The sequence below is a fragment of the Chiloscyllium punctatum genome, chromosome 1, assembly GCF_047496795.1.
Source record: "Chiloscyllium punctatum isolate Juve2018m chromosome 1, sChiPun1.3, whole genome shotgun sequence".
NCBI classification, from domain to species: Eukaryota; Metazoa; Chordata; class Chondrichthyes; order Orectolobiformes; family Hemiscylliidae; genus Chiloscyllium; species Chiloscyllium punctatum.
Window position 1 is genome coordinate 73,428,576 of NC_092739.1, and position 25,857 is coordinate 73,454,432.

At 38.2% G+C, this 25,857-nt stretch overlaps 1 protein-coding gene across 8 annotated transcripts in view; it reads right to left on the bottom strand.

Moving 5' to 3' along the window:
* Positions 1-4,699: 4,699 nt before the first annotated feature.
* LOC140476263 (gamma-aminobutyric acid receptor subunit alpha-4-like) overlaps positions 4,700-25,857 on the bottom strand; it is a 60,251-nt gene continuing 39,093 nt past the window's right edge. For 6 of the 8 annotated variants that reach the window (XM_072568620.1, XM_072568638.1, XM_072568628.1 and 3 more), the window contains exons 9-10: positions 22,975-23,234; positions 4,700-14,046 (exon numbers count right to left, since the gene is read on the bottom strand). In XM_072568620.1, the coding sequence (XP_072424721.1) occupies positions 13,504-14,046; positions 22,975-23,234 (803 nt within the window). In that variant the 3' untranslated portion in view covers positions 4,700-13,503. Of the gene's footprint in view, positions 14,047-21,243; positions 21,299-22,974; positions 23,235-25,857 lie in introns of all 8 variants that reach the window. The other 2 variants (XM_072568657.1, XM_072568666.1) reach the window with 2 other exon arrangements.

Below are 25,857 nucleotides of genomic sequence, written 5' to 3' on the forward strand. Positions count from 1 at the left end.
TTATATGTTGCATATTTTGCAAAACTCACTCTACTTAACCTTTTTTAAACTTGCTAGATTGAACATGCCCATTTATAAAGATATGCAACTAACAAATCCAGCAATGTGAGTTTTGCAACATCATTAGAATATTCGTAGATTTTATATTCAAATGTAACATAAACATCAGTTTTAATGGCATAGTAATAACTGAATGTCAGTGTTAAATGCACCTGATTTTCTTAATTCCACATATTACCAATAATTCCTCTCAAGAGGATCTCTTCAGATCATTAAAGTTCTTCACAAGTAGCTGCATTTTGTTTTGCCATTTTGAAGATAATATTTTCTTTTCTTCCTGATTCTCAATCCCCTGCTGAGGGAATTGAAAAGCAAAATGTGCTGCCCTTTAGTGTTGCTCTTTAACTCTTATCTAGGAAGTGCTTGAGGATGACCCAGACTCACTCAATCTCTAATTTTCCCTCTCACCGTGGGACTGTTTTCCTGCGCCCTAGTACTGTTTAGGAGACTGAAACTGATTCTGGAATGTGGAATAAAACATGTCCTACTACTGTGAGGTACAGCTCATTTATACATTCATTTCAGATTCATCAACCATTCTACTCTAAGCCTGGAGCAATTATAGGACTGTTCAGGACCATTCACTCTTATCTCTCCTCAGTAAAAGGACCACCCGTGTGAGTGCATGTTGGAACATATCCTATATTTTTATTCAATACTATTCACACTAAGTCATTATTTCAGCTCTGCTATGCAACAACGCTCAACATGACAGGTATAATCAGCTTAAAGATTTTCTAATTCTATAGGAAAAGGACATTGTTTGAGGTTAATTTGAATAACATCATTTATTAACTAGAATTAAAAAGAAAAATGTTGCTTTTATTTTAATCACATTCTGTCATCAGAATGCAAAATTGACCTTTACAGGTTGCTGTAGGATGTTACTGAAAATTTGAAAAGTGTACCATACTTTTTTCACACAGAGGGTGGTACACATATGGAACAAGCTGCGAGAGGAAGTACTGAAGGCGGTGACAATGACAACGTTTAAAAGACATTTAGGCAAGGACATGAATCGGAAAGGTTTAGAGAGATATGGACCTAATGCAGGCAAATGGAACTAGTTCAGTTTAGAAAACCTGGTCAGCATGGGTGTGTTGGGCCAAAGGGCCTGTTCTGTGCTGTATGCCTTTGTGACTCTATATCATGGTATTATGACAGGCTATTTGTATATTAAATACATGGAAAGTTTTTTTGCAACAGCAATGAAAGTTTGTGTTAGATGTTGCAATTAGAGACTGAGCTGATTCTAAATTCTTCTGGTTTTACTGATCATATGTTTTGAATCATCTTCTTGAACCATTCCAATTGTGATGATTCTGTGGCATTAAGAGGTCATTTTGTTCTATTTGTTTCTAAAGATAAGTTGAACGAGATCTCTGTAAGACAATAAACAGCTTGTGAGGCCTTAAGATTTTTTTAAAGTTGAATAGGTGTGGTCAAACTCCCACAGAGCGAGGATCTTTAGTTTAGCTTTCAGCAGTTGTTGCTGGGGTCTCAGCAGGGTTGGAAGGCAGTGAATCTCTCTCTCTGAGTTTTCTCTGGGCTGCTGGAGTAGCATCGGAGACAATTCTGTTTTCTGAATTTGCCTTTTGCCAAGAGTGTGTTTATGGGATGTTACGATGTTGGAACAGTTACCGTTTAGTGGTAAAATAATCTATTATTCTATTAAGTTTTCCAACCAAGTTAAGTTATTCCAAGTTCCTCTTTCTTCTGTTGTATTATAATTATAGTGGATGAATAAAGTGCATTTTGTTTTAAATCCAGTAGCCTGACCAATAGAATTGTATCTGGAAAGCAACATTTTGCATTTACCTCTAAAACAAGAAAATATTAGAGTCTAGACTATCTTTTGAATATTTTGAGAGGGTTTGGTCTGGTCCATAATACAATCTATGCCATATGCATTCCCATACTGCTGTTAGAAAAATAATTTCTCATCTTTAACTCAATGTCAGTGAAGGAATGATGATATGGTTCTAAGTCAGATTAGTATGTGTCTTAGAAGCATAGAATTCAATATTCAATACAATAGAATTCAATACAATTATTGTCGATCAAATGCTTCAATTCCTTTTACGCCTACCCAATAATCCCTTACACCACTGATAATCAAACATATAACAATCTCTACCATAAACATACTCAAAACTCTAAGCTTCCACAGCCCTCAATGTAAAGAATTCCAAATATTCATAACTCTGAGTAATAATAATCCTATTCATCTCAGACAGAAGTGTCATTCACCTTATTTTTAAATCACTCCACTAGTTCTAAAATCCCAACCAGATTAAACTTCTTATCTCTAATATGCTATCTATCCCTTTAAGTACTTTCTTGAAGGGTATCTTTTCATCAGTGGTACTCCCTTGCACCTGCCCTTCTAGGTGGTAACGTTTGTGGGTTTGTTAGATGTTGCTGATAGAGTCTTGGTGAGTGGCTGCACTAGCTCTTAGAGATGGTATACACTGCTACCAAGGTAAACCAAAGTAAAGGAGGAAAAAATTGCTTTATGTGGTGAATGTAGTATGGATCAAATGGAAACATTAACAGAAATTGCTGGACAAACTCAGCAGGTCTGGCAGCATCTGTGAAGAGTAGCCAGAGTTAACATTTTGGTTCCAGTGGCCCTTCCTCAGAACTCTAACTCAATCAACCAGCCTATTTGTACTAAATGTTGCTACATTTTATGAGTATTAATGGAGGTGTACATGTCCAGGTGAGTGGGGAATATCCCATCATATCTCTGACTTGTGATTTGTTGATGATGGAATTGTGCATTAAGCCTCCTGAATAGCAATTTTCAAAATAACAAATTCTACCAACTAGAAGAACAAGGGCAGCAATTGTGAGATGAGTTACATTCCAGAGAATTCTCAACCTCTGACCTGCTCTTGTAGCTGGTCCAGTTACTATTCTTGTGAATAGTAGCCCTGAGGATGTTGATATTGGGGGATTCACTTATGGTGTTGTCATTGAATGTCAAGTAAAGAGTGTTACACTCACTCTTGCTGGAGCTAGTTATTGCTTGGCATTTATGAGATGCAAATGCTATTTGCAACTCAAGACTGAATGTTGTCCAAATCATGTTGCATGTGGGCAAACAGTGTTTCAGTATCTGAGGAATTGTAAATAGGGCTAAACACCAGGCAATCCCCACTTCTGGCCTTATTGTGGAGGGGTGGTCATTGTCGAAACAGCTGAGGATGGTCATTGTTGAAACAGCTGAGGATGGTTTGGCAAAAAGGAACACTACTCTGAGAAACTCGCACAATAATGTAATGGAACTAAAACGATTGACTTCCAACAACCACATCTATTTTTCCTTAAGGCAGGTACAACTCCAACGGGTAGAGAGTTTTGCCCTCGATCTCCATCAACTTTAATTTTGCTAGGGCCCCTTGACGCCACTTCGTGATTGGTCAAATGTTACTTTGTTGTTATCATTAACAACCCTGGAATTTAAAATTTTGTTCATGATTGTGTTAGGATTGTAATGAGGTTGGGGGCCAAGTGGCCCTGGGGGAACTCAAACCGAACATCAGTGATAGGTTATTGTTGAGTAATCATCCCTTGATATCACTGCCTTCTCGCATCACTTTTCTGATAACTTAAGATATATTGATGGAGTGCTCGTTAGCCATGTTGGATTTATCCTTCTTTTTGAGGACATACCTTGGCATTTTCATGCATTGTTGACTAGATTTTGATTTTTTTTAACCACACTAGTCATTTTGTTTGGTCAATTCTACAAATATGTGAATGATCATTAACAGAAAGAGAAAATAATTAAACAAAATGAGAATATATGCTTGATAATTAAAGAGTTATTGGAAAATTGATTCAAAAACATTATTTTAATCATATCAAGTAAGTGGAAATGATTTAGTTTCTGTATTCACTATTTATTTAGAATATAAAGCATACATATGTAATATACAACCACTCTGTGAGGACTATTTGCAGGTAAAATTGTAAAATATTAACATTCCCATGTATGAGTCAATAAAGAATAATTCAATAACATGCAAATAAAAATTACAAAGTTTCTTGAAAAGGATATCATGAATAAGTCAGTGATCCCATAGGAAAGGTGCTATCCTTCGTGGTATTATATTGACATCAATTTACTATTAATTATTTCTGCCTCGTTTGCACTTGAGTGTAAGCAATTACTTTAATGGGATGCATGGGTCCAAAATTAAGTAAGTAGAATACAACACCAGTAACAAAGCCTATCCAAACTAACATATGCAAAATCGAGTAAAAGTGCACGATCTCATCCAAATTTCCTATATGCGCAATGATCAGGCATGCTATTTAATGCTCAAGGACAAAAGAGGGCATCTGCCCCTTCATTCAATGCTCAGTTCTCAAAGCGACAGGTTTATTTTTTGTTCACACTTTGAGAAAGTAAAGGTTTCTCATTTTGTGGTCCTTCCATTTCGATATCAGTACCTTCACTTTATGGTATTCTGATGCATTTTGTATCATTCAAAAAAATAGAATTGTTAAAGTGACTGAAGAGATACACACTAAAAAGATTTCAATACAACTGGAAATTCATTTTGCCAGATGACTGGTAGCCCTCCAAAATCGTGATAACTTTAACATCATTCACACTTACATACAGAAATTCACTAGAATCTGAATATTGCTTTAATAAACAATTGACATTTTAAGTCAAACCCTAAAATTGAAGTACACGAATAATGCATGAAGTTTTTTTGCTTGCAAAATAACATTTGTCTAGGGCCTGCACTTTTCAAGTACATGGTATGTTAATCAATCAACACATTTATTCAATATCACATTCAAAAAGTACATTTAAAGTGTGAAATGTGCATGTTTACATTACATTCTCTTTCATTGTGGTTGTTTGAACTGTCATTAATGTCATACAAAGTCTATAAAATGTAATGTTACATTCAAATAAATAAAATAAAGGGCCTGGGATAGTTAAATGCTATAATGGCAAGCATTTTTAATACTTTATTCATACAATAATTTTATTTTTTGCAGGGGCTTCATTAGAAGGTAGGTAACAGTGAGGCACACATTTAGTTAACAAATATGAAAACTTTGGATTCTCAATAGAAGGAATGCAAAGGAGGTTACAGAACATCGTTCTTTAATGACTGAAATCAAGTGAATTAACTTGAAAAGATTCACCACTATAGTCATCTAAAATCTACTGTGATCGGTAATGTTACATACATATATGCATTGAATAACATATTTATTCAGAATATTTATACATTGTATGTACAATCAAATTTCACAGTTCCACAGGACATCAATCAATTTCACAACCTAACTTAGCACAGAACTTTATCAGGGGACGTACAACACACAGGCAAGAGTACAATGTTCCACATGATTCAAAACATGGATTTGGGTTCTGGAGTACCCTCAAAACTCTTTGAAGCTTTTGATGTGAATGTTTAATATTTGTACTACTAAAGTTTACCAAAATTCTTCCAACAACTTCCCTTCAAAAATTATTTCTCAATGTTCATCAGATACGTTCCTTATTTGTTTACAAAGCCCGGTAATCCAACAGAAAACATAAATCATAATTTAGGCAACAAACTGGTAATATAATTATTGTAAAAGAGATCCTGTGAAGCAAAAATGCATTTTTTAAAAATGTGGAATGTGAACTCATTTAATGTTTTCTCATAACTGAAAAGAATTATAGCAGTTTATATCATTTGTTGAATCTACCAATACATTTCAGAAAGACAGTGCAATATTTTATCTTAAAGTATTATTTTTCCTCATATACATACAGATTGGCTATAATATATAAATAATTTTTTACCTTCAAAATTAAACATACTCCTTTTTTTTGTCTTTAAGTTGAGCAATGATTCAGTAACGTTATTTCTCCATTTGGAATTGTGATATAACATTAAATCATCATATTTTTAGAAGACATACTCAGGCATGAAGATTAAATAAAACAAACAAATATTTTTAAATGGTTGACAGAACTTTACATGTTCAAATGAGAATTGTGATGGAAACACCCTGATAAACAAATAATAACTGCTGACTAAGACTCGGAGTTAAATAATGTTCAAGACAAAAAGGAATGCAAGTATAATAAGCAGTGATAAATAGAGGAACAAACTGAAATGTTTTAAGGTAGTTCATGGATAATTGAACTAAGCTGTTAAAAAGATTGATGTGCTAGCAGGCTTCAAAGAGACAATTGTCAAGGAATGAAGCAAAGATGGTTTGAAATGTTTTTTAAATACAGATGTCAATTGGAGAAGTGATATTATTGGTGAAGCATAATATCATGAGCATTAAAGGGTGAATAGCATAACAGAAAAGAAGCTGTTGGGAGCAATTTCAGTTAATATGATTGAAATAATGCCAACAAGTAATAATAATTTGGACTCTGCCATAACTGCCAGCTCAGACAGGTAAATGCTTATGCAGAAGTAGAAAAGCTGACATCACATCATCACATGAAAGATAATTAAGATAACAACACTAATGATTCCATAATGATAGTGAGGCAGATATCTTACACTTTTGGGGAAACATCTTTGAAACAGCAGAACTTTTGTACACCACAAACATGCGGGCAACCACCCAATTTCCCAGCCTTATGCTGATGAACATACTGGAGGCAGAAGCCACATTGCACAGCATACATTAATGTTAACTATTTCAAAACAGGAATTATGAACTAAATCAAACAATCTGATAACACAAAAGCAACATACTGAAAATGCTGGAAATGTGAAATGAAAACAAAAATGCTGGAAATACTCAGCAAGTCAGGCAGTATCTGTGAGAGAAACAGAATTAAAATTTCAGGTCTGAGTATTTCCAGTATTTTTCTTGTTGTTTGAACATCCTGTTGATTAGCAAAGAAACATGTAGACATATTTAAATGTTCTAGTGCTCAATTTATGAAACCATTAACTTGGTGCTTAGCTGAAGTAATAATGGCAAATATGTTCCTGGGTTAAATTAACAGAAGAATAAAGTATGAATGTGAAGACATTTATTGCTATTGTCAAAAGTACTGCTTTGAATCGATCTAATGTTCTGCATTGAGTTCTGGACCCCACATTGTAGGAAAGGAATCATTCCCATTGATAAGGACACAAGGGCAAATAAAAAGGTAAACTTGGGTATCAAGACTTTAAGTTTGATATATAAAAAATATTGAGTTTGAACAGGAAGATGCCAGTGGTAGTACTAGAGTCAGATACATTAGGGACATTTAAGCAACTCTTGAATAGGCACATGGATGATAGTAGAATGAAGGGTATATAGGTTAGTTTGATCTTACAGTAGGATAAAATGTCAACACAACATCAAGAGCTAAAAGGCCTGTACTGTGCTCTACTGTTCTACATTCTAGGAAGAGGTTGATTGTGATATCTCCTTTCTCACTTTTTCCAAACTGAAATAGCTCACTGACATTGAATGGGTCAATTTCTATCAGATTTCCCATTCCACTCATTGTATGAGTAACAGAGTTGCAGAAACTCTGGGACAATAACAGAAATGATGTTTATAGCATTTCTCTGAGGTTTTGCTAGCTTTTATAGAGTCATACAGCATGAAAACAGACCCTTCGGATCAACTTGTCCATGCTAATCAATTTTTCCAAACTAGACTAGTTCCACTTACCTGCATTTGGCCCATATCCCACTAAAGACCATAAAACCATAAGATGTAGGAGCAGAAATTAGGCCATTCAGCCCATTGATTCCTCTCCACCATTCAATCATGGCGAATAAGTTTCTCAAGGAGCAGCAAAATCGACGTTTCGGGCAAAAGCCCTTCATCAGGAATAAAATATGGTTTGAACATTAAACATACTCCTTTTTTTTGTCTTTAGCAATGATTTCAGTAATGTTATTTCTCCATTTGGAATTGTGACGTAACATTAAATCATCATATTTTTAGAAGACATACTCAAGCATACTTTGGGCGGCACGGTGGCACAGTGGTTAGCACTGCTGCCTCACAGCGCCAGAGACCCGGGTTCAATTCCCGCCTCAGGCGACTGACTGTGTGGAGTTTGCACATTCTCCCCGTGTCTGTGTGGGTTTCCTCCGGGTGCTCCGGTTTCCTCCCACAGTCCAAAGATGTGCAGGTCAGGTGAATTGGCCATGCTAAATTGCCCGTAGTGTTAGGTAAGGGGTAAATGTAGGGGTATGGGTGGGTTGCGCTTCGGCGGGGCGGTGTGGACTTGTTGGGCCAAAGGGCCTGTTTCCACACTGTAAGTAATCTAACCTAATCTAATAAAGATTAAATGAAACAAACAGATATTTTAAAATGGCTGATAGAACTTTACATGTTCAAATAAGAATTGTGATGGAGACACCCTGATAAACAAATAGTAACTGCTGACTAAGACTCAGAGTTAAATAATGTTCAAGAAAAAAATAGAATTGCTTTTATTCCTGATGAAGGGCTTTTGCCCGAAACATCGATTTTGCTGCTCCTCGGATGTTGCCTGAACTGCTGTGCTCTTCCAGCACCACTAATCCAAAATCTGGTTTCCAGCATCTGCAGTCATTGTTTTTACCTAATAAGTTTCTCAACCCCATTCTCTTGCTTTCACCCCATAACCCTTAATCACCTTGATACTCAAGAACCTATCTATTTCAGCCTTAAATATATTCAGTGATCTGGCTTCCACAGCCTTCTGTGGCAATGAATTCCATCGATTCACCACTCGCTGGCTGAACAAATTTCTCCTTATCTCCATCCTAAAAGATCTTCCCTTTACTCTAAGCTATGCCCTCAGGTCCTAGTCTCTCCTACCAATGGAAACATCTTCCCAATATCTACTCTGTCCAGGCCATTCAGTATTCTGTATGTTTCAATTACACCCCCCCCCCCCATCCTTCTAAACTCCATCGAGTACAGAAGCAGAGTCCTCAAACATTGCTCATATGTTATGCTTTTCATTCCTGGGACTATTCTCATAAATATCCTTTGAACACATTCCAAGGTCAGTACGTCCTTACTGAGATATGGGGCCCAAATCTGCACAGAATACTCTAAATGTGGTCTGAGCAGAGCTTTATAGAGCCCCAGAAGTACATCCCTGCTTTTACATTCAAGTTCTCTCAAAATAAATGCCATCATTGCATTTGCCTTCTTAACTACTGACTCAACTTGCAAGTTTACCTTGAGAGAATCCTGGACTAGATCTCCCAAGTCTCTTTGCACTTTAGACTTCTGAATTTTCTCCCCATTTAGAAAATAGTCCATGCATCTATTCTTCCCACCAAAGTGCATGACCTCACTTTTCCACATTGTACTCCATCTGCCACTTTGTTGCCCACTCTCCTAACCTGTCCAAAGCCTTCTGCAACCTCTCTGCTTCCTCAATGTTACTTGTCCCTCTACATTTGTTATATTGTCTGAAAACATAGCCAGAATGACCTCAGTTCCTTTATCTAGATCGTTAATGTATAAAGTGAAAAGTTGTGGTCCCAACACTGAGCCTTGTGGAACACCACTTGACAGCAGCTGCCATCCTGAGAGAAGCCTTTTATCCCCACTCTCTGATTTCTTCCAGACAGCCAAGCTTCTATCCATGCTAGCACCTTGCCTCAAACACTATGGGCCCTTATCTTACTCAGTAATCGCCTACACAGCACCTTATCAAAGGCCTTGTTGAAGTCCAGGTAGATAACATCCATTGGTTCTCCTTGGTCTAAGCCCTTCCTATTCATGAACTTATCCAAATGTTTTTCAAAATACTGTAACTGTACTTGCACCTGTCACTTCCTCTGACAGTTCATTTCACACAACAACTACCCGCTGTGTAAAAAACGTTGCCCCTCAGGTACCTTTTAAATCTTTCTCCTCTCACCTTAAAAATATGCCCTCCAGTTTTGAACTCCACTACCCGACAGAAAAGGCCTTTGTTGTTCATCTTATCCATCCCCCTTATGATTACAATAAAGGTAAAGTAAAATCCAATGTGAAAAGCTACTCTTTCAATCTTTGGGCTCTCACTTAATGAACTTATTAGATGACAGCTGATGCCTGGGCTGTTAAGACCAGGTAAGACTCAACTTCTCAGAGAGGAGAAATAGAGAGGGGAAAGTGGGGAGGTAATGACCTTGTGGTATAGCTCAACAATAAAAACCCAGAGATAATTTTCTGGAGCTTGGGTATGAATCCTGCCATGGTAGATGGTAGAATATGAATTTAATAAGAGTCTGGAATTAAGAGTTTAACCAAGAAATTATTGTCAATTGTCAAGATTCCAGATTCCAGAATCACAGCAATATGGTTGGCTTTTAAATGCAATAAGAAATTGGCATTAAATACTGGCTGGGCCGGTGACGTCCATATCCCATGAAATAGTAATTTTAAAAAAAGTGAAGGAAAATACATTTAGAAGTAAATAAGCAAGAAGGTGAAGTGATCTTCTTTCACACAAAGGACAGAAGTGAAATAAAGGTCATTAAAGTGAGCATTTTCAATAGCTATTAGACTGTATGCATTCCTGAGGAGAAAAAAAAGCTTATGAGTATGGTAACAATACTGCTAGACATGACTGATTTAGAAAAACTATACAAATTTGATACATCGGCATCTCATTTCAGGCCTGAGGTCACCAGTTTAGCTACATTGAACCTGAACCTTTGACAGAAAGATTCTCCTTCATCCATGACAGTCAATGAAGAATCCTACAGACCTATTTCATTGAGGGTGCTAAAACAGAATGCAATGGCAAGGCAAAGACCTTCATCAACAAATAGTTATTGCTGACTAAGAATTAGAGTCAAATAACATTCAAGGAAAATGAAATGCAAAGTGTAATAAGCAGTGATAAACAGGAAAACAAGCTGAAATGTTTGAGGATAGGTCATGGATAATTAGTATAAGTTGTCATAAAGATTGATATTTCTACCAGGGTTCAAAGAGGCAATTGTGAAGAAATAAAGTAAAGATGGTGTGAAATGTTTTATAAAGATTTCTAATTTCTAATGGAGAAATGACATTATTGATGAAACATGATATTACAGGCGTATTACAGGCGTATTCATTCAAACATATAAAAGTCCTAGCATCTATTTTACGTTACAACTAGAGATACATTACTTTTGAGTGCAACATGTTTCACATATCAATGGGGTGCAGGACATTGGTATGTGAATTGAGCCTTACACTTCTTTATGCCAACAGAAAGAGTGCATTGAGATCCAATTTCAATCTGAGTGGTTTTATGGGCTACAGCAATTCTAAGTGGGATGAAATAAAAGCACAGTAAAAATAATATTATGTAGGTAATTTTTTTGTGTGTGGCTAGCCTATTCAAATGATCAATTTTACATGAGAAATTCAGTTCTGCCTGCTAATGGTGCCATGGGCCAGCTTAGGATCAAACTTGTTGTTATACATTTTCCTAATAAACCTGTTCAGAGATAGTGTTACCCACCTCGGGAGCAGGTGGGACTTGAAACTAGGTCATCTGGCTTACAAGGTAGGGACACTACCACTCCATCGCAAGAGCTCCCATGTTTGTTGTTATAAGAAGCTAGGCTAATGTGCATTGTAAAGAGAAATGCAATGATTGAGCATGAAATCAATTAACAACATCAAGTCAGCCAGAAGATGTTAACAGATTAACTGGCATACATCTCACAATAGTAAATGAAAACAGGCTATTTAACCCTGCAATTCTTTGGTAACACTATAGTTGGAATTGGAGACAATTTTGGCACTTTATATTAGAAAAGGCAATTATGATTTGGAAAGAAGGGAAGCATTTATAATTCTGCAATGCAACACATGAGGTGTATACCTTTGAAACAGTTTTGGAGGCAGACCTTGAAAGATGAAATAACCTAACTCCATAAAATACTGAAAAGCATCACTAACATGATCAAGAGGGGCAATTCTTTCTTGATTTTGCTAACTTTTATGGAAATGTTGATATGAAAATAAAGCACAGGTATTGTTTTATATTAATGCCTACTTTTAAAAAATAACGATCTAGGAATATGTACTGAGTTATCTTAGAGAACCAAATGATGCACATTGGACTTGAAACATTAACTCTATCTCTCTCCACAGATGCTGCCAGACCCATTGAGTTTTTCCAGCACTTTCTGCTTTCATTTTAGAAATTTAGGCTGCGCCTCCCAGTCCCACAAAAAATATTGTAGAATTATTTTAGAGATGCCATCTTCTTCATAACTAACCTTTAAAAAGTGGAACATTCATGTTGCATAGACCACTCAGTGGGCCCAAAAAACTACCTGATCCATGTGGAGCTGCCCCAGTGGAAAGCCCAAGCAAAAACTGAGCAGAAAGGAGACAGTACATCAACCATCTGATGTTCTCTTGAGCAAGAAGGACATGAACTCTTTGCTTGTTTGTTCCTGTTGCAGGCTGTAGAATGTCCCTTAACCATTTGCTTGCTATCAATTTTTCAAGTCATTAACATTCCCATTCTAAATAGAGAAGTCCAATCAGCTGTACAGAAATACATTGTCAACAAAACAAACCACTGAACTTTTCAGTGTTACATTGTCAAGTTCAAAAGCTGCCTGATATCACGGTGTGGAAGCTTCATGGGTTTCGGTAAATGTGAATGCAAGGAAAAATTGATCTTGCCGTCATGGCTTAACTGTTCTGTTTTTGACAGTTTCTATTTACTCAATGGTTGTGCATCCTACCTGCCACTAGAAGTGAACATAGGTTTACTAATGATGCTCTGGTCTCACCTTGTTTTAACTATATTTGATTTCTCTTGAGAATTCATAGGCACTTTTCCAATTGTTAGAAACACACCCACTTTAAAAAATTTTGTTGGTGTCTCCAAATATATCTTAAAACAAAATATAATTTTAAATTAATAGTAGCTATAAAAATACTAAACTATAAATTATTTTCCTTCGTTATATTCTGGATAGCCTGGAAAAGAGGACATTGCACGTTAAAATATTTGCACAGCCACAAAATATTTAATCTTTTGTTCAGTGGATCTTCAAGTTGCAGTATTGAGAACTTACTTCATTTGATCACTTGAGTCTGCAGTTAAAAACAGAAGTCAGAAACTCAGTTCTGCTGAAAGGGCTCGGTTTCATTTCTCCTTCAGATACTGATGAGCTTGCAGTTTTGTTTCTCAATATTTCTGTTTAGTTTTCTTAAATACAGATGCGTATCTGTTTTTGCTGTTTGTGCCACTTGCTATCTTTACATATATTCTTTATTTAAACCTCGCAGAACGATAATACCAGCTATACACATTTGTCCTCAGCAATAAGCTATGGTAGCTCTGTCTGAATGAGTATTTTTCAGTTGAAATCAGCCATTACTGAGAACCCTGCTGTCTGTACACATTGGATTAATAAACCTTAAATGAAACCCCTGCATTTTTGATGGATTATGAAATGTTCTAACAGATAATATGGTTTTTCTGTAGCAGCAAAATTACATTTCACCTTCTGTTTTCTCCATGGTGTCTTTTGAGAGGTAGACTACCCAGTAGACCATGTTAAATGCACCAAACGTAACTGGAAAAAGTATGCGAGCATATTTGTCAATTTTGCTTGTTCCGCTATTTGCAGGTGAAGCCGGAGGAAGGACTGGAGCAGATGAAGTGGTGGTGGGTGAAGAATGCTTTGAGGTTTGTCCAAATAGTCTAGATGGTAGCAGGTTCTGCTCTAGTGTTGCTCCACATTGGCGATGAACTGGAGTGGGTCTCAATGAGGCTATTGTTGGAGTGCAAGGAGGGGGTGGTGGTGTGCTTCTCACCAATGGCATTGTAGGGGATGCATGTGTGTGCCCAAATTTCCTGGGTGTTGGCACAGAAGAAGGTGAAGCAATAGTTGAGGGAGGTACCTGGCCAATTATAGATGGTCTTGATATCTCACTCTTGCTATCATTCTCCAAGTAATCTTTTTCACTGGCAAGAATATCTGATTGCACCAAGAAGTTCATTCTCTTCCTCAAATTGCCATTTGAATCAGGGTGCTTCAAGAGAATGGAAAAAGAACATTGCCTCAATAGCAGAAAGTAAGAATTCATGTTGCATCTAATGGCAAAAAATGATTACTTAGAAATAATTTTGTGAATCTACAGTAATAATATTTATCAGCCTAAATTTCTTCATTGCCAGCTGTTCATCAGGAAAAGCTGAACTATTTAATCACAGAGCACTTTAAAATCTGGATTCTAATTTACAATCTCGAGAAAACCAACTTCTCCAATATCTTTTCATTCCTTTTTCAAAACTTTGGAGAAATGACTGAGGTCCAATACACGTAGGAATTTGCTGTTATACCTTGAAGCAAAGTACACTGTGTACACAATATTTTTCACCCAGTAATTATTGGCTTGCATCAGTCAGTCACAAAGTAGAACTCTACTCAACAGGTGGTTATAACAACAAGAGACTGAGCAGAACAGTGATGCTTATGAAGAGGAAAGGAACATTTAACTCACCCCCACCGTTTTTGCATACCTATCATCCAAATCCAAATCAACAAAGTTGAACTTCTGCAAATTGACCAGCATTGCATTGATTGCATTGAGAAGAAAGGAAATTACTTGGAATTATAAAAACTTTTGCAAACTATGTTCAGTGGGTGCCTGAAGGTTACAGATCAAAACTCTCCAATGTTGACCTTCAGTCTGCAGACTTAGCTTCTCAACCTGAAGGAAATGCAAATACCCTTGCTTTTCCTTCCTGACTGCTATTATAAAATCATAGGCAAATTGGAGGCTCAGAAAAAATATGGGAATTTCACAGCAATTGTGTACCATATTGTTTTTTGCTTTAAAATATCTCTGAGGAGGTATAATCAGACTGCACTATATCCACAAGAGAAAGACGTTTTATTTCAAAAGGTGCCTTCAAGAAGCAGAGTTGCATCTTAGGTAATTGATCCCTTTGAGGTTAACTATTATAGTTAGCATCAAACTTTCTAAGTAATGCATACATTCTAATCAGGCAGCTGCACATTTGGAATTTTTCACTTTAACTTCCTGCAATTTTGAATCCTTTTGTAAAAAAAAAATTGAAGAAAAATTAGAGAACAGATTTCAAAAGCTTTATTCAAGTAAGGATTATAATGATTTTCTTTGAACCACATAGGCTATGTGAGGGTCAGCTGTAACCTAGAGAAGCAAGTCACCCTCCTATGATAGAACATTCCCAATTTTTATTCCATTTATATTAATAGTATAGATGTTGAATGGATTCTACAGAAAGCCAGTAAATAACCTCCTGTAATCCAGATAGAATGAAAAATATGACTCCACCTGCATGTGAATGAGTTTGTACAATTGATTACAACTTGAAGAACCTGAGGTTGCAGGGATGATAATAGACTGGAAATAGGCTTACTGCCCCATAAATGTCAATAGACAACCCATTTCACTTTCATTCACCCAGTGAGAAACTGAAATGCCTGCCTCTTTTTAGGCCTTCCTTAAAATGCAAATCAGGGATCTGTAACTAACAAAGCATTGCAAGGTTTGTGAAGGTTTGTAGCTCAGGTTGAGGTTTAGGGTGTAGGTTTGCTCACTGAGCTGTAGGTTTGATATCCAGATGTTTCATTACCTGGCTAGGTAACATCATCAGTGGCGACCTCCAAGTGAAGCGAAGCTGTTGCCTCCAGCTTTCTATTTATATCTTTCTCCTGGATGGGGTTCCTGGGGTTTATGGTGATGTCATTTCCTGTTTGTTTTCTGAGGGGTTGATAGATGGCATCTAGATCTATGTGTTTGTTTATGGCGTTGTGGTTGGAGTGCCAAGCCTCTAGGAATTCTCTGGCATGCCTTTGCTTAGCCTGTCCCAGGATAGATGCGTTGTCCCAGTTGAAATGGTGGTTTTTTCATCCGTGTGTAGGGCTACAAGGGAGAGAGGGTCGTGTCTTTTTGTGGTTAGCTGGTGTTAGTGTATCCTGGTGGCTAACTTTCTTCCTGTTTGTCCTATGTAGTGTTTGTCGCAGTCCTTGCATGGAATTTTATAGATGACATTGGTTTTGTCCATGGGTTGTACTGGGTCTTTTAAGTTTGTTAGTTTTTGTCTGAGAGTGTTGGTGGGTTTGTGTGCTACTAGGATTCCGAGGGGTCTTAGTAGTCTGGCTGTCATTTCTGAAACTTCTTTGATGTATTGTAAGGTAGTTAGGGTTTCTGGCTGTGTTTGGTCTGCTTGCCATGATTTGTTCTTGAGGAATCTGCGCACTGTATTTTTTGAGTATCCGTTCTTCTTGAATACGTTGTATAGGTGGTTCTTCTCTGTTTTCCAACACATTTGTCCTGGGACAGGCTAAGCAAAGACATGCCAGAGAATTCCTAGAGGCCTGGCATTCCAACCACAACGCCATAAACAAACACATAGATCTATCAACCCCTCAGAAAATGAACAGGAAATGACATCACCACAAACCCCACGAACCCCATCCAGAAGAAAGATATAAATAGAAAGCAGGAGACAACAGCTTCGCTTCACTTGGAGGTCGCCACTGATGATGTTACCTAGCCAGGTAATGAAACGTCTAGATATCAAACCTACAGCTCAGCGAGCAAACCTACACCCTAACAAAGGATTGCCATGACCACTGGAAGCTAAAGGTGGCTGGAGCGACTTCTATTGAAAACTGTAATCCAGTCTGCTGCATCCTCATCCACTTCATTTCAATGAGCAAGACCTATCCTGAATGTACCTTATTACTAATAGGGTAACCTTGGAAATAAAAACAGAACATGCTGGAGAAACTTAGCAGATGTACCAGCATTTGCTCCGTGTGAAGCAAAATTAATGTTTCAAATTTAAAATGACTCTTCTGCAAACTTTTCTCTGGACTGATCATATTTCCTGATGTTTGGAAAAATACATTTGGAATGCCACTGCGTTTGACTGAAATGAGTCTGGGTTGTGGTCACAGCCTTAATGAAAGACCATTACCATGCTCCTCATTCAAAACCCATCCAGAAGTTAAAATGAATTCTGCTAAATGTTTGTGTCTGTGCACAGAAATATCATAAAGAGATCATCAGAAATATCATGCATTTTGAAGTCATAGTATAACTGTGTAGGCCCAATGCATTGACTGATTTCATATGTACGACTTACTTTTGAAAGCAAATAATTTTCAATGAACCATGGCCTAGTTTTAAAACATCTACTAAGGTTACCTTGATATCAAACAGGTCAAATACCATAAGGACTAATAAAATAGATATCTAAATGCATCAATAGGAGACTGCTTTTCATGAAAAGAATTGAAACTGACTATGTGTAGACATTAAGTCAGAAATTCAAAAATCGAAACAATATGGATGTACTGAATAAATATGCTCTGGTCGCTTTTACAGGGACATAGCTGTAGGATTAGGACCTGACTCTTGAAGGGTACAGGACATTTAGGAATGTTGGGAAGCTAGGAAACAGTGGAGGGATGGCTTTGTTAGTTAATGATGATGTTCACACAACGGAGAGGGAAGAACTCAATTCAGGAAATCAAGATCTGGAAACTGGTGGAGGAGATACAAAATGATAAAATCCAAATCACTTGTAGGGATGATGCAGAGGGCTCCCAACAAGAACCATAGAATGAGGTAAGGCATAAAGGAATAAATAATGAGAAATTGTCCATCATGGTTGTTCACTGGGAAAGTGTAATTTGATCCCATTCTCATGTATTACTAAAAGATTGCTGCTCACTCAGCACTCTTTGTCACTGACATTTAGTCTGCACTGTCAGGTCATTCACCAAAGAGTTTTGCTGTTTAAACAATATCAGTTAAAGACTCCTGAATGAGTTTGAGTAAGTTTGACTGCTCAATTGTGTTCTCAGTACTGATCTTTCTCACTAACTTAGCTCAGTTTTATCTTCTGATCTGACTGCCATGATAAAAGGAATGTTTTCCAGACTTGCCAATCCTGTATGATCACAGGTTCTACAATGAGTGAGAAGATGTTCAATCTCTTTTTAAGATCTTTAGCCAGCATAGTTACTTAGCTCTGGCTTTAAGCCATAAGGGTCCCCAGTGGATTCTTTCCAGTGCATCTTCCAGAAAAGATATTGAAATAACTTGTCCCCTGCCATACTTTAGCAAGTCACCTCAGATGGTGTAATGTTGCAGGTGTTCATTACATTCTCAGCCAGGTCAATGGACTCTTGGTCTGGCCATCCTTCAACCAGTCAATGGTAACAAACTGCGGTTGCACCTCTTTTTTTCTCATTTGTGGGATGTGGGCATTACTGGCTGGCCAGCATTTAGCGACCATCCCAAGTTGCCCTGAAAAAAATGGTGGTAAGCTGCCTTCTTGAACTGCGACAGTTCACTTGCTGTGGGTTGATCCACAATGTTCTCAGGGAGGGAATTCCAGGACTTTGACCCAGCGACAATGAAAGAACGGTGACATATTTCCAAGTCACAACAGTGGTGACTTGGAGGGTAACTTGAACATGGTGGTGTTCCCATATATTTGCTGCCCTTATCCTTCAGGATGGAAGTGGTTGTAGGTTTGGAAGGGATTGTCTGAGGATCTTTGGTGAATTTCTGCAGTGTATCTTGTGGATAATACACACTGCTGCTACTGAGCATTGGAGGTGGAGGGAATGGATGCTTGTAGATGTGGTGCCAATCAAGGCTGCTTTGTCCTGGATGGTGTCAAGCTTCCTCAATGTTGTTGTGGCTGCAATCCCTTGGGCAAGTGGGGAGTATTCCATCATACTCCTGACTTGTGTCTTGTAGATGATGGACACGCTTTGAGGTGTCAGGTGGTGAGGTACTCGCCACAATATTCCCAGCCTCTGACCTGCTTTTGTAGCCACTGTGTTTATGTGGTGAGTCCAGTTGAGGTTCTGGTCAATGATGACCCCCAGGATGTTGATCATGGGAGATTCAGTAATGGTAACACCATAGAATGCCAAGGGATAGTGATTAGATTCTCTTATTCATGACAGTCATAGCCTGGCATTTGTATGGCGCAAACGTTACTTGCCACTTGTCAGTCCAAGCCTGGATATTGTCCAGATCTTGTTGCATTTGGACATGGACTGCTTCAGTATCTGAGGAGTTCTAATTGGTGCTGAACATTCTACAATCATTGGCAAGCATCTCCACTTCTGATCTTATGATGGAGGAAGGTCATTGATGAAACAGCTGAAGGTTGTTGGACCGAGTACACTACCCTGAGGAACTCCTGCAGAGATGTCCTGGAGCTGAGATGGCTGACCTCTAAAAACCATGACCATCTTCCAATGTGTCAGGTATGACTCCAACCAGTAGAGAGTTTGCCCCCTGATACCAATTGATTCCTTGATGCCACACTCGGTTCAATGTAGCCTTGATGTCAAGGGCTGTCACTCTCACCTCACCACTGGAATTCAGCTTTTTTGTCCATGTTTGAACCAAAGCTGTAATGAGGTCAGGAGCTGAGTGGCCCTGGCTGACCTCAAACTGGGCGTCACTGAGCAGGTGCTGTTTGATAGCACTATTGATTACACCTTCCATTACTTTATTGATGATCATGAGTAGAATGATGGGGCAGTAATTGGCCAGATTGGATTTGTCCTGCTTTTTCTCAACAACATACTTGGTCAAATTTCCACATTGTCGGGTAGATACCAGTGTTTAACTGCAAGGTTTGTGAAGGTTTGGAGCTCAGGTGAGATTTAGGGTGTGGGTTTGCTCGCTGAGCTGTAGGTTTGATATCCAGACGTTTCATTACCTGGCTAGGTAACATCATCAGTGGTGACCTCCAAGTGAAGCGAGGGAGAGAGGATCATGTCTTTTTGTGGCGAGCTGGTGTTCGTGTATCCTGGTGGCTAACTTTCTTCCTGTTTGTTCTACGTAGTGTTTGTGGCAGTCCTTGCATGGAATTTTGTAGATGACGTTGGTTTTGTCCATGGGATGTACTGGGTCTTTTAAGTTTGTTAGTATTCAAGAAGAACGGATACTCAAAAGGTACAGTACGCAGATTCCTCAAGAACAGACCACAACAAGCAGACCAAACACAGCCAGAAACCCTAACCACCTTACCATACATCAAAGAAGTTTCAGAAATGACAGCCAGACTACTAAGACCCCTCGGAATCCTAGTAGCACACAAACCCACCAACACTGTCAAACAAAAACTAACAAGTTCAATCAAGGCTTTCATCAGTTTTTCACATTCAACTTAATTGAACAATAAGAAAAGCAATGGAAGAACAAACTGGACAACTGCATTTGCAGTTGGGATTAAACTAGGGATGCTTGCCTCTCTTGACCTGGGGAATGATGCTAAACAAAGAGACCTTAGGGTACAGGTTCATTGTGACTTGAAACTGGACTCACAGGTAAACAGGGTAGTGAAGAAGGCATTTGGTATGCTTGCCTTTATTGGCCAATGCATTGAGTATAGGAGTTGGGAAGTCATGTTGCACATTTCGAGGGTTTAAGCTATAGGATGAGCTAAATAGGCTGGGGCTAATTTCCCTGGAGTTTTGAAGGCTGAGGGGTGACTTCATACAGGCTTATAAAATCCTGAGGGGAATGGATAAGCTGAATAGATAAGGACTTTTCCCTGGGGTGTGGAGTCCAGAATGAGAGGGCATAGGTTTAAGGTGAGAGGTGAAAGATTTAAAAGGGACCTAACGGACAGTAGTTTCACACAGAGGGTGGTGCGCGTATGGAATAAGCTGCCAGAGGAAGTGGTGGAGGGTGGCATAATTACAATATTTAAAAGACATCTGGACTGGTACATGAATAGGAAGGATTTAAAAGGAAATGGGCTAAATGCTAGCAAATGGGACTGGATTTATTTCGGACCTCTGGTCAGCATGGTTGAGTGTGATGGAAGGATCTGTCTCTGTGCTGTACAACTCTAAGACTCTCTAGTGTTCTGTACATTGCTAAATTTGAATCTGCTGGATATTATTATATCTTCATCCATTGCTTCTAAATGTGCTGATTAATGATATTACCACTAATCTTTAAAATTCTATATCATTGTACTATGACTTGCAATCTGCAGTTCCTTAAATTCATATTCTTATATCCACCAATGCAGTTTTAAATTAAATAATAGTTGAATTTGTTAGGTTCTGTACATTTATCCTTTTATTGGCTAGTCTTTTTAAAAATTCTTATAGTTTTACATTGTTATAATTATTTCATAGGATGTCAGCATTGTTAGCTGGGCCAGAGATTATGCCTATCCATAGTTACCCTTGAGAAGGTGGTGTTGAGCTGCCTTCCTGAAGCACTGGCTGAAGTCCATTTTCTGTAGGAAAACTTACAATTAGAGAGAGAATTCCAGGACTTTAACACAGTGACACTGAAGGAATGGCAATATACTTCCAAATCACAATGGTGAGTGTCTTGGGATTTGCAGTGATTGTGTTTCAATGTATATATTGCCATATCCTTCAAGATGGTAGTGAGCACAGATTTGGAAGATAATATTAAAAGGAGTCTTGTGAATTTCTACATTGACTTTTGTAGATGGTACACACTGCTGCCACTTAGCATAAACGGTGGAAGGAGTGAATGCTTGTGGATTTGCTGCCAATCAAAATGGCTGTTTTAGTCTGGATGGTGTATTTTGCATGTTGTCAGTTGCAAAAGCAAATCAGGAGAATTTCACCGCACTCCTGACTTGAACATGGGGACATGCTTTGAGCAGTCAAGAGATGAGTTACTCACTGTACGATTGCTAGCTTCTGACCTGCTATTTTAGGCACTATAACTATTTAGATTGGCCAGTTCAGTTTCCAGTAAACGGTAATGCTACCCTTACCCCAGATTGTTGCTAGTGAGGGATTCAGTAATGGTAACATCACTGAATGTTAAGGGAGGATGGCTAGATTCACTCTTGTTGGAGATGGTCACTGCCTGGCATTTATATTCTACAAATGTTGCTTGCCACTTGTCAGTCTAGGAGAAAGTGAGGACTACAGATGCTGGAGAGTCAGACGTGAAAAGTGTAGTGTTGGAAAAGCACAGCAGGTCAGGTAACAGGATAAAAGGGCTTATGATTGAAACATTGACTCTCCTGCTCCTTGGATGCTGCCTGACCTGCTGTACTTTTCCACTGCCACACTCTCAACTTGTCAGTCTAGACCCGGATATTGTGTAGGTCTTACTGCATATGGACATGGACTGCTGCAACAATGAGTGCAGTGTGCAAAGAGTGTATCACTGCAACTCTGCATCAATTTTTTCAATAAACCTTAAATTATATTAATTGCACTTCTGTAGTGGTTGTCTACTTGTAAGCATATTTAAATTTGTTCCTTTGTAATATTGTATCTCTATACTGCTTACTGGGTTTTCTCATCGTCTTTAATGGTCAGAATGGAGGTAACCTATTCCAGGGTTTTCGAACCTTCTGCAGCCAAGTTGGAGTTTCAGCCATTTTTTCCAATGTAAAATGGATGTTTTCTTGCCTTTCTTAGTCTAAACCACCAAGCTCGTCTTTTCCATAAACCTTTAAATAATGCTCTCTGATTGCGGATTTTTAAACCTGCTCACCAAGACTGTGGCTTAATGAGAGTCCCAGTAATTTTACTTCATTAACTCGTCCTGGCCTTTCCTTTCCTGCTAGGACTTTTGTCACTAAATTGTTAAACAAATTCTGAAGTTTTCCAGAAACTGAGGCCCTGATTAAGACACTGATGAACATTGCTGGCACTGGAATGGAGGTGTGAATTCTGGATCCGGGTACGATCCTTTTTTTTCCCTATTGATGCAAGATAACTTCACATCAGGATGAGAAAATCTGGCCATAGCTTTTTGTGAGACACTTGTAAACTCAGTAAGTAGGCAAATATCACAAAATTCAACAGCCACAACACGTACAAGTAACAGCACAACCATTGCTTTAGAAATTATCCATCTTTTAAAATTAAGACTTGCACTATTCTGTATCATTCTCTTAACAATTGATATCAAGGTTACCTGAGTCACAACCTCTGAGGCAGACACTGTTTTTATTGGAGTCAGTGGAGATGTAGCAGGCGGCTTGGCAGCCCTTTTTTTGGCTTTTTCGGCTTGTATGTTTGTGAAGTAGTTAACAGCAGCAAATTCGATCAGAGCAGAGAACACAAATGCAAAGCAAACTGCAATGAACCAGTCCATGGCTGTAGCATAGGAGACCTTTGGCAGAGAGTGTCTAGCACTGATGCTCAGTGTTGTCATAGTTAGAACTGTTGTTATACCTTCAATGGAGAAAATATATTATTTTATTCAAAAACAGGAATATAAGCAGGCACTTCAAGCTCAAAAAACAGAAACATTACACAAGTACATTTTAGCAATATGTCCATACAAATAAACCATTCTTCTGTTTCAGCTATCTTTTTTTAAATTTGTACAGTTTAGGAAAAGAGATCTTGATGAAGAATATTCCAATTGTGAACTTTAAACTTTTGTCAGGATGTTCAAGCCAAAATGATGGCATAGAAAATAACCTGGAGCTTAAACATGTTTCGGACATTCAGTATAATGACAATGTTTACAATGGCACAGACGATTGAAGGGTTCACCATTCAAACAAGTGTAAACCAGATATCGAAATATTCGAGAGCTTGCAGACTCTGTGTGCATTTGTCAACAGAACTGCCATCCACCCTCTCAGCTCTGATCACTATCATATTAGTTTAGGCACAGCAGATTGAAGCTCCTGTCCATCCTCTCTTAAGCCTAGCTTGTGGGGTCAATTGCAAACTTATGGACAACCACCAGCTTCAGCAAGTGATTAAAAAGAGCATTCGAGCCATCCGAAGCCACCATCCTCCAAAGGTGAAATAGAGAACCTTTTGCAGCGCAATAGATTTGGCTAGTGTATTGACAGCAGTTGATAGCAGACCTTCACCTGCTTCACCTGTCAGAAGGTTGTTTTACTTTCTAAAACTTCATCTCAGTTTTCAGTTCAGCTCTGAGAGTACTACACTCTTCATTGCATACTCCATCCGTTTGTACTAAGTGGTGAAATGGAAGAGGCCTGATGAAGTAACACCAGAGTGAAATATCTCTGCACCCCATCACCAATCACTTTTTATTTACAAATGTATAGCCTATGACAATCACACTGCCTCTCAATGAGTCAAGCATTCAGGGGGCCCAAAACCCCTGACATTCAGCTTTTAATGCTAGCCAGGGCTCGCTGATTGGACAAGGTTAACAGCCACTATCAGGCAACTCATATTCTCTGAGGTCCAGCTGGCTGAACACTTTAAAATCACTGTACAGAGTTATCAGGGAGCTGACAGGAGCAGAGGTAAATCATCCTGCTGCATCCATACTACATTGCTGCCAGATCACCTCAGCATGCACAACATAATCAAATGTGGGATGCTTTTTTGCAACTAACAAACACTATTGTAATAATGGGGTTGGCATTCTTGCTGTTGCTCATTTCTTCTCAGCTAGATGTAGTAGTTATCAAAGCCCTCCAGACCCTACCCTATTATTCCCTTATGCCATATGCTCTATGCACCATCCATGCCAAGTCACGTCAACCCATGCCCTCCATGCCATCCTATGTTCTTATACACATACTCAACAGTTCTTCAAACTCACCATTCAATTCTAAACTCCTCTACCCATCTCAAATGTGCCTATGTGAACAACTTCCCACAGTACCCACAGAATTAGCCCTTCAAAGCCCCTCTGTCATCACATGCCCTTATGCCAACAACCAATGACTCCATATCATCATTAATTCCAATGCTCTATTGGCCATCACCATCATCCAGCAGAGTCTCAATTCCCCCCATACTAGAATTCACACAAATTTAGTCCTATAAAGCTCCTAAGACACTCAAAGCCCAATGCCATCACTCTGACCATTATGCAAACTTCTGGTAACACATGATTATCACTAACTCACCCACAAACATTTGCCCTTTCCTCTCCACGCCAACTCATCTAGTTTCCACTATGGACAAGCCTTAGTGTCTATTCTGACTTAAGATCAAGTTATTGTATCTATTGATGGAATCAATATTTAAAAACATTTGCACCGATTAAAAAAAATTCTATTGAAATTGTTTCACATAAACTATTATGAAAACATGCATTTCATTGAGCAGATTAGTGCAATATTAAAACAAACATGTCATGTAAGTGGTTACTGTCTTATGAAAATATTACCAGTGTAAAACTGCTTGGCACTGTTCATCAATGTACTCATTTGACATGAACCCCATTGTGAAAATGATCGGCTGGGAAATCAGTCTTGCAGCAGAAATCCTGTATTGGTTTATGTCAATGGGTACACTGAAATAACTAGCTTTTTCAAAACAAAATTTCTACAATTATTACTACTCAGCTCTTTGACATTATTAACAACTTTAACTGTACTTTGGAAGCTTTGATAATTCTTTAACAACTTGCAAGTCCCAATGAGTTTATGCTTTTTATGGACATAAAAATACAGACACTGAAGAAAATGAGAAGATTTGACAATCTTGTGGCCAGAAATCTGTTATTATTGGAAAATTACAAGTGCACATCCTGTGCATATTAGACCATACACGTGGAGTAAAGCCTTGTTCAGAATGTAACAAGGATTTACTCAGAAGAGGAGCCTAGATGAACAAAAGGAAGTTGCAAATCAAATAGTAAGTCACAATGTTCACATGCTACTGATTATTCTTAAGCCATCAATGCCAGTTAATGAGAATGTCAGAGTACATGAAAAACAAATGAAATCACAAAGTGACAATATAAAGCAAAGACATAAATGAACAGGCAGAAGGGAATCACGAATTGAGGCTAGAGATTAGACTCAGGTAAACTGACCAAATCACAAGCACAATGTACACTACCTATGTCTGG